The following is a 9,158-nucleotide window of genomic DNA, read 5'->3' as shown; positions in this document are numbered from 1 at the left end:
CCATAATATGGAGACACGAATCTTGCTGGGTAGTTTTATTCACACGCGGGGTGCCCATCGCAAGGGCTCTCTGAGCCCCTGCCGCCCCCAGGGCCGGCAGAGGCAAGGTGGGCAGCAGGGGCTGTGGGCAGCAGGGCGGCCATCACTGGCAAGTGTTGTAGATCTGGACCTGCTGGTTGATGGTGGCCAGCACCTCCCTCATCCTGGCCTCCAGCCCATCCAGCTGGGCCACCTTGGCATCCAGCACCCGCTCGTTCCGCTCATACTCCTCCTCCAGTGCTACAGGGAGGAAGATGGGAGGAGTGGGTGAGGACAGCCCCACACCACGTCCCCCGAACCTGGCACCCTTCCTGGCCTCACCTTGCAGCTTCTGCAGCTTGCCCTGGGCATCCTGCAGCAGCCCAGCAGCCTCCTCGCGCAGCTGCTGGGCCCGGCCGCCTGCCTGCTGCGCTCCCTGTGCCCAGTGCTGCACCAGCTCCTGGGCGGCCCGGTACCGGTCCCTCAGCGGCCCCTCCAGCACCTGCTTGGCTTCACTGGCACGGTCCCGCGCGATGCCAGCTGCCTCGTGAGCACGTGTTGCCGCCAGGCTGTTGTTGGCACGTTTCACTTTCAAGGCGTCCATCTGTCCTTCCAGGAGACCGAGCCGCTCCATGGCAGCAGCCAACTGCTGCTCCGCACCCAGCGTCTGCATCCGCATCTGGAGACAGGCGGCGATGGGGTGTCTCCGTGGTGGGGACAAGCAACAGGGCTGCCGGGTGCAATGGCAGCACAGGGTGCCCTTACCGTGCCGATGGTGCGCTCACTGTGCTGGATGTCAGCAGCAGTGCTGTGCAGTGCCTGCCCGGCCGTGCCCTGTGCCTGCCGCGCCTCCTCCAATGCCTGCTGCACTGATTCAGCTGTGCCCCGCACGCCCTCTGCCCGCGCCCTGCAGCCAAATCAGCATGGCCTCAGTACCTCAGACTGCAGCAAGGCTGTGTCCCCATGTCCCCAGACTCACTTGGCCCGCTGGGCATCCTGCAGCAGCTGCCCAGCCTGGCGCACGTCACCAGCTGTCTGCTCCAGGATGGCGTCCACACTGGCCAGGCTGCGCACCCGTGCCTTGATCTCCTCGGCCAGGCGGTGGATCTGGGCCGGTGAGGCAGGCAGAGACAGCTCCAGCACACGGCTGGCCACCACCTCAATGCTCTCGGGATCAGCCCCCTCCTCTGCAGGTGGAAGCCATCAGCATCTCCCCTGTGCCTTGGGGCAGAGGGGGCGGCGGGGGTAGATCCTCCAGCATGCTGTACTCACGGCTCAGGAAGGCCTTCACGTGGCTGATGAGCTCCCGCAGCTCCTTGTTGGAGTGTTCCACGCGGGCCCTGGTCTGGTTAGCCTTGTCCAGGGCTGCTTGTGCCTGCAGCCGAGCCTCGTCCGCCTTCCCCTTGGCCTCAGCCACCTGAGAAGAACAGAGACCCTCAGTACCAGCACGCATGGCCACGCTGCCCACTTCCACTTGCATCACGCACCCTATGGGAGAGCTGGGCCACTTCGCCAGCCGCCCGCCGCAGCTCCTCCTGTGCGTGCTGTGCACGGTCCAGCGCACTGTCAGCCGTGGAGACGGCCCCACCACAGCTCAGCCCCCCGCAGCGTCGTGTCCCATCCTCATCCCGGCAGCCGGCTCCTCCGCAGGGGCTCTCAGCGCAGGGCACATCCCCAGCAGCGCCACACACCTGCAAGGCCGGTGGAGTTGAGCCATCCCCAGTTGTCATGCCCCATTCCCATCCCATATCCCACCTTCTTGTTGACTGTGTGCAGGCTCAGCTCCTGCGCCCTGGCTGCCAGCTCTGTCAGCGCCCGCCGGCTGGCTGCGTTCTGCCGGTTGAAGGCATCCCTCCTGCTGGCCAGGAGCTGCTCGGTGTGGTGCCGTGTGGCTGATGAAGCGCTGACGGGGCTGGGTGTGACACGGGTGGAGGAATCCGCTCGGCGCTCAGCATCCTGTGATTCCCAGTGGGACTGGCGAATGCTGTCGAAGGCACCTGGAGGCAGTGGAGCCACATGAGACCCCTGTCTGCCACTATGGAACACTGCTGTGGGAACCCCAGTGATGCCTACCAAGAAAATTTGAGGTCTTAAGGGCATGCAGCCGCTGCCCCAGCTCTTGCAGGCTGTGGTTGAGGGCGCGGGCTCCGCGGTCCACCATGCCCAGCACGTGGCTCGCATTGAAATTGGCATCCTGTGCCGCTGTCAGCTTGCTCTCCAGCTGTGTCAGTTTCTCAGTGGCTTCCCCAATCTGCTGCCTGCAAAGCAAGGAGGTGCCATGCTCACAGAGCTCTGCCCCATGCCCCCAGAGCTGTGCCCCACGCCCTGTGCTCACCGCAACCCCTCTGTGGCACGTGTCAGGAAAGTGGCGGTGGTGATGGTGGCATTGCGGGCGGCCACTGCATCACGCACAGTGGCCAGGCTCTCCTCCAGCCGTCGGAAGGTGCCCTCAAAGGCACCAGCAGCCCCGGTGTGATGCAGGAGGCTGGCCCTCTGCGCCAGAGCCCGGGTGCGGGAGGCCAGGTCCTGCACCACGCGGTCCCAGTCCCCAAAGCAGGGGTGGCAAGGCTGGCAGGATGGGAAGGTGCCAGAAAAGCCCCGGGCGCATTGGTCACAGCGGACGCCCGAGACACCAGGCCGGCAGTCACAGTGCCCACTGCCACGATGGCACTGGGCGCTGGCGATGCCACGGGGGTCACAGTCGCAGGCTGTGGGGAGAAAGCAGTTAGGGTGCCTCAGGGCACGGCACAGCTCCTGCCCACCCAGCTCTCACCTCGGCACTGCAGCCGTGGATCACCCCAATGCTGCTCCTGGCAGTCGGCACAGGTGCGGCCCCCAAAGCCCGGCCGGCACGAGCACTGCCCTGTGAACTGAAAGACACAGTGCAGCCAAAGCTGGCACCCCGTCCTCACGCCATTCCCTCAGCCTCCCCATCCCTGGGGCATCTCACCTGGTTGCACGCAGGTGACAAGGAGTGCTGGGGGTGGCAGGCGCAGGGCTCGCAGCCCTGCCCACTGCCCAGGTTCCAGAAGTTCGGGCTGCAGCGGTCGCAGCTCTGTCCCTCCACATGGGGCAGGCAGTGGCACTGCCCACTGCGCTGGTCACAGTGGCACTGCTGCGGCCCACAGGTGCTGGGGTCAGTGCCCAGTGCATTGCAGGAGCAACCTGGAAGCAGAGGAAAGCTGAGTGGGGATGGAGGCTTCAGAAAAAATGGGGTTAAAATGCAGACAGGGATAGCATAGGGAGAAGATCAGAATCAGGATGGGGTAAGGGTTACAGTTAGGTGGGCTAGGAGTACAGGTAGGGATGGGATGGGGCAAAATGGAGACATAGGCTGGACAGGGATAGGATGGAGACAAGATATAGATGGAGTAAGAACAGGTCAAAGACAGAATCAAGGAGGCTGTGAGGGTGGGAATGAGTGGTAGAGGATAGGAATGGGCACAAGATGAGGATGTAGATGGGACAGGACAGGGCAGCAGTGCTGGGGCTGGGCAAAGGAGGCAGCCACAGCAGGACAGGACCCCACAGTGGTGTGCACATGGGCCCTGGAAGTGCATGGCAGGAGGCACGTCTAGCACATCTGTGTATACTCACGCCTGCAGCTGTGTTGCATAGCATCCCCATAGTACCCAGGCTGGCACTCGGCACAGTGTGGCCCTGCTGTGTTGTAGAGGCAGCGCAGGCACTGCCCCGTGCGCCGGTCACACGCCTCTGGATCTGTCATGTCAATGTTATTGTGGCACTGGCAGGGCAGGCAGCGCCCGCCGGGTTGCAGAGGGTCTCCGTAGTACCCAGGCGCACACTCGTCACAGCGGGGACCTGTTGGCACAAAGTACTGAGCAGTGCCTGGGGACAGGGCTGCGGACACTGAGCAAGCCACAGCAAGCACTCACCTGTGTACCCGGGGCTGCAGTGGCAGACAACCTGCCGGGAGCGCCCATCCTGGTAGCAGGAGGCAGCGAAGTGCCGGGGGCCGCCAGGTCCATCAGGGCAGGGGCAGGGCCGGCAGTGCTGGCCGGAGCCCAGCGCCGGGTTCCCAAAGTGCCCGACGGCACACCTGGGGGTGGGCAGTCAGCGGGGTTAGGGCTGACCGCGGCACTCTGCCACGTTCCAGGCGAGTGAGCACCCTGCCTACCGCTGGCACCTCTCGCCGTCCGTGTGGTCGCGGCAGCGCAGGCAGCTGCCCGTCTGTGGGTCGCACTCCTCAGTGTGCCCGTTGCACTGGCAGGGCTGGCAGGTCGGGAAGCCCCAGTGGCCCGGCTGGCAGCGGTCGCAGCGTGAGCCGTGGGCACCCTGGCGGCAGGGGCACTGCCCTGTGACGGTGTCGCAGACGTCACTCAGCGACCCCTCACCACTGCACTGGCAGGCTGCAAGGCATCAAAGAATCCATGTGGTGAAGTCCCTGGCAAACAGGGAGCACCTCTCCCTGCATCCACTGCTCTGGATAGGCACTCACGTCGGCATCCGCCGGGCCCGAAGCCGAAGGTGCCTGGGGAGCAGCGGTGACAGCGCCGTCCCACGACGTTGGGCTTGCAGCGGCACTGCCCACCCTGGGGTTGGCACTCAGCGCTGAGCGAGCCCTGTGGGTCGCAGAGGCAGGCTGCGGGCAGGACACAGTGAGCACTGGTCATCAGCATGGGGTGTGGGGTGTGCAAGGCCATACTCACGCAGTGCCCCGTCGTGCAGGATGGCTGAGAGGCTGTGCAGGAGTCGGGAGCAGGGCTCTGCCACCGGTGACATCACCACAGTGTGGAAATGCTGAGCGCAGCGGTACCGCTCGAAGGTCTCCCGACGTCCCATGGCAGCAGGGTCACCCGCAATGAACATTTCCATGGAGGAGTAACGTGGAAGGAGCACCAGCTGTGGGGGGTCAGCAGGATGTCATCTTAATTCCACATCCTTTGTGCCCCCTGACGCATGCAGCCCCATCCCAGACCCCTCACCGAATCGATGAGCACGCTGGTGGTGGGGTCCTGCTGCCCTGTGGCACAGCCCAGCTCCAGGCGGATGGTGTAGGAGACGCCCCGCTCCAGGCAGATGGGATGGGGCAGCACCACATACCTGGGACAGAGCGGAGCAAGGGGAAGTGGATGCCTCCTGCCAGCCCTGTGCAGCTGAGCCCTGCTGGGACACTCACCGGGCGCCAGACAGGAGGCTGGTGGAAAGCTGGTCATCGGCCGGAATGGTGTTCCCACATGGGCTGCTGGCAGACACAGGGCTGGGGCGCAGCACCTGCACCCTCACCTCCTTCCAGGGCTCTGGGTGCTGCATGCAAAGAACAGGCAGAAATCACTGGACCAAAAGTCCTGCATGCCACTTCTGGAGGTGCAACACCCCAATCAGGGGGCTCACCTGGGGCTCATAGCGGATGATGACATCGTATTCCATGGAGAAGGGCACGTCGCTCACGTGGAACTCTACCCAGCCGCCCTCCTGCATGCGGGCAAAGCCTGACCCTGTCCAGGAGGCCGGGTGACCTGCGTGAGGCTCACGGTCCACCACCGAGCCCTGGGGAAAGGGGCAGAGGTGAGCAGGAGGACCCCAAAAGGGGCCTCAGTCAGCATGCATCTCAGCCTCACTGCTCTCACTTGGTGCCAGCTGGCTTGGAGACCCTGCAAACGTCCCTCCCGGTGCTCTGCTCAGCCCATGCCCCACCAGGGACACCTCTGTCCCTCACCTTGTGCAGCCGGGCATCCTCAGCCTCGTAGGTGTAGTGGTCCAAGTTGATGCGGTAGAAGCCGGGCTCCACCTGCTCACATTGCCGTCCCACGATGTGGCTGCGGCACTGGCACTGCCCCGTTTCTGCAGCACATCTGGCACCCCAACCACATCGTCAGCCCCCCGGGGCTAAAGGATTGCCCCTTCCACCCTGAGCCGTCACAAAACTCACCGGTTGTTGCGGGCACCTCCCACATCACACTCACAAGGCCGGCAGCCAGGGAGATCATGGCTGAGAGCCCAGTGCTCGGGCTGTGGAGAGCAATGGGGTCAGCGAGCGGCCAGCCGTGGTGCCACAGCCCTGAGCACCGTGCACGTCCCACTCACCAGGCACTGGTCACAGCTGCGCCCGGTCACCAGCCGCTTGCAGAGGCAGTCACCGCTGATAGGGTCACACTGGCTGCCATCGGCCACCGTGCCACGGGGGTCACACCGACACCCTGCACACAGACAGCGGTCTGTGGTGGTGCCCAACACCACTGGGTGACCCCGTGCCCCAGTACGTACGCTGGCAGCCCTGCGGGTTGGCAGCACTGAGCCCAAAGAAGCCGGCTTTGCAGCGGTCGCAGCGAGGGCCCTGCACATGCTCCTTGCAGCGGCACTGCCCCGCGATCAGCCCCCGCTCCGGGTCATCGGCACCGTCACACAGCCCTCCATCCACGGTGCCCTCGGGGTCGCAGTTGCAGGCTGGGGACAGGCAGGGTCAGCACCAAAGCCCTCGTGCCAGCCCCACAACACCGGGGCCGGATGCAGCCCTGTGCCACCCCATGTCCCAGCACTGACCTTGGCACACGGCAGGGTCCCGCAGGTCCTTGCTGGGGTCCTTGTAGTAGAAGGGCTTGCAGAGATGGCAGCGGCGCCCCATGGTGTTGTGCTGGCAGCCATCACACACGGCCCCGCTGGTGTTCCCGGTGGCCAGGAACACGGCCATGTCGAAGTGGCAGCGCCGTGAGTGCTCGTTGCAGTCGCACCCTGCAAGGACGGCACCCCTGATACCCGACCCGCCACATGCAGGACCCCAAACCCCAGCATGTGCTGCAGGACCCCATGGCCCCACACCGCGCTGGCTGCGGGCGCGTGGCACTCACGGCGGCAGGCGTTGGTGCTGGAGCCCTCAGCCGGGCGCCAGGGCAGCTCGTGGTAGAAGTCCTCGCAGCGCTCACAGTTCAGCCCCTGCGTGTGGTGCTTGCAGACGCAGCGCCCGTGCACCTGCCGGGATGCCATGGTGAGGAGCTGTGGGACTGGGTGCTGCGGTCACCCCAATGCAGTACAGCACAGGGGTCTGTGCTATGGCTGGACCTACCATGCCATTCACAGTGGCTGTGGCCCCGCTGAGCGGCGCACACTCCGAGGCGTGCCCGTAGCAGAAGCAGTTTCCACGCAGCACCATCTCATACAGTGCATAGTAGTACTTCTCGCGGATCTCCCGCCGTGAGTCCAGCAGGTTGTCCCCCAGCGTGTGCAGCTTGGTGAGGTTCACCCGCAGGTTGGTGACACGCAGCAGCTCTGCATAGGAAGTTGGCAGCTTGGCTCTGCTCACCTGTACCTGCTGAACACGGCTGTGCCCAGCTGCAGCGCATTGCACATGGTGTGCCATGGCTGGGGATGTACTGCTCCGTGCTCGTGGTGCTGCATGGCACATGGGGCCAGCAGGACGGCTCTCCAGGGACAGCAGCTTCCAAGCAGCAGCCGCCGGGCCCCGCAGATTCCTCCCCTCCTGCTCTCAGCCTAAATTTAGCCTCAGCTGTTAACCCGCTGCATCCTGTACCGTTCATCTGCCCACCACCAGCTCCATGCTGCGGGGTTACAGTCCCTGCACCAGGCACTGGCATGGTCCCATCTCCCATTGCTTGGCATCCTATGCTGCCCCACATTCATCCACACCCCGCTGTATGGGTCTGGAAACTCCTGGATCCAGCCCCACAGTGGGGCTCAGTATGAGGACACAGCAGCCAAAATAGTGGCACCCAAAATAGAGCCGCAGAGCGGCAGACAGGCGGGCGACTCACCCTGGATAGCGGGGCTGTAGGGGTCGCGGATGGGGATGGCGGGGTCCAGCACACGGTAGATCACCTGCAGGAAGGAGGAGAGCGGTGAGGGGACAGCGGGATCCTCCAAGTGTCCCTCGGTGCTGTCGGAGCCTCACCTCCCCCTCGGTGGAGGGCTCGATGTCGGAGTAGCGCGACTCACAGATCACATCGTCAATGCGGCGCGGGGGCCCACGGGGGACGTGGGGGAAGGACGCAGCACAGTCATAGGCAAAGTAGCGGTACGTCTTCCAGCTGCGGCCAAAGTCGGCCGAGCGCTCCACCAGCATGGCTGCGGGGCGGAAGGTCTGCGGGGCACATGGAGGGGTGGGGGCACACGGCAGGGTTGGGACACACGGCAGGATGGCAGTCGGGATGATGGGGTCTGTGCCATCCTGCTGCGCTCACCTTGAAGGTCATGATGAGGTGGGTGAAGTGGAACTCAGCCTCCAAGTCCAGCTGGATGCTGACGTGCTCCACGCCTGGGGGGGGACACCCGTGTGACTCCAGCCTTGGCCACAGCAGCACAGGGCTGAGTCACGGCTTCCTTAGTGTGGGAGGATGGGAAGAGCAGCCCCCCAGGGACACTCTATTGCTCACCGTTCTCCGCCTGCCACCAGGCCTTCTTGGGGCGGGGGGCAAAGGTGGTCAGCACATTTTCGATGCGGTGGCTGTCGGTATTGCTGCGGGCATCGTAGGGTCTCCGCGAGTCACAGACGAAGCATTTCTTCTCCTCCTGCAGGCGGGGGCTCAACGGTCACCCCACCCCACCACGTCCCCGTCCCCGTCCCTCATCCCCCGTCTCACCTGGAGGTGGCTGACGATGCAGTAGGGTTGGGGCCGCCGCAGCCCGCAGGTGGACGAGGCGCTGAGCCGCGAGGCTCTCCCCACCAGCAGGTCCCCGGTGGCCGGGTAGCAGCTGCCGCGGGCGCAGCCATGGGGGGCGTCGGGAGAAGAAACGGCCCACGCGGCCCCTCCCGGCCCTGCGTGGGCAGCGGGTGGATGAGGCCGGACCCCACGCGGAGCTCCGTCCCCGTCCCGCACGGCCCCGAAGCGGGGGCCCTTCCGCGATCCGCCCGGAAATGCCCCGCGGGTCCGGACCCCAACCCGAGAGTGTTCCGCGAGCGGGGGCCGCGCACTCACCGGACGGCAGCGGGACGAGGAGGGAGAGGAGGAGGAGGAGAAGCGGGGGGAGGAAGGCTGCGGGGCCGCGCATCGCGGCGGCGCGCGGGACTCGGGGTGCCGCCGCGTGGGGTCCGGTCTCGCGTGGGTAGACGCGCGTTGCCGAGGGGGGGGTTCCCTCTCGCCGCCCCTCCGCAAAGTTGTGGCGGCGCTCGGGGCTGCGCGGAACTCGCGGGGCGGTCCCTTCGCACGGCGGCCCACGCCGGGCCG

At 65.5% G+C, this 9,158-nt stretch overlaps 1 protein-coding gene across 1 annotated transcript; it reads right to left on the bottom strand.

Moving 5' to 3' along the window:
* Nucleotides 1-20: 20 nt before the first annotated feature.
* Nucleotides 21-9,097, bottom strand: LOC125698606 (laminin subunit beta-2-like). The gene is made up of 32 exons (XM_048957147.1): nt 8,910-9,097; nt 8,574-8,749; nt 8,367-8,502; nt 8,175-8,248; nt 7,886-8,074; nt 7,749-7,812; nt 7,043-7,245; nt 6,828-6,948; nt 6,523-6,711; nt 6,247-6,426; nt 6,067-6,179; nt 5,912-5,991; nt 5,699-5,834; nt 5,374-5,529; nt 5,159-5,286; nt 4,965-5,082; nt 4,689-4,881; nt 4,478-4,621; nt 4,157-4,388; nt 3,915-4,078; nt 3,616-3,840; nt 2,969-3,183; nt 2,792-2,888; nt 2,354-2,726; nt 2,092-2,276; nt 1,774-2,015; nt 1,506-1,709; nt 1,291-1,435; nt 998-1,205; nt 784-925; nt 361-697; nt 21-279 (listed from the first exon to the last, which is right to left on the bottom strand). Exons 1-32 carry the CDS (start codon nt 8,980-8,982, stop codon nt 143-145), a joined length of 5,379 nt encoding a protein of 1,792 aa, XP_048813104.1. The 5' UTR covers nt 8,983-9,097; the 3' UTR covers nt 21-142.
* Nucleotides 9,098-9,158: the final 61 nt, after the last annotated feature.

Source organism: Lagopus muta, chromosome 11 (genome assembly GCF_023343835.1).
Source record: "Lagopus muta isolate bLagMut1 chromosome 11, bLagMut1 primary, whole genome shotgun sequence".
In the NCBI taxonomy this organism is placed as follows: domain Eukaryota; kingdom Metazoa; phylum Chordata; class Aves; order Galliformes; family Phasianidae; genus Lagopus; species Lagopus muta.
Note: the sequence above shows the minus strand (reverse complement) of the source record. Positions and strands in the feature narration are given on the sequence as shown.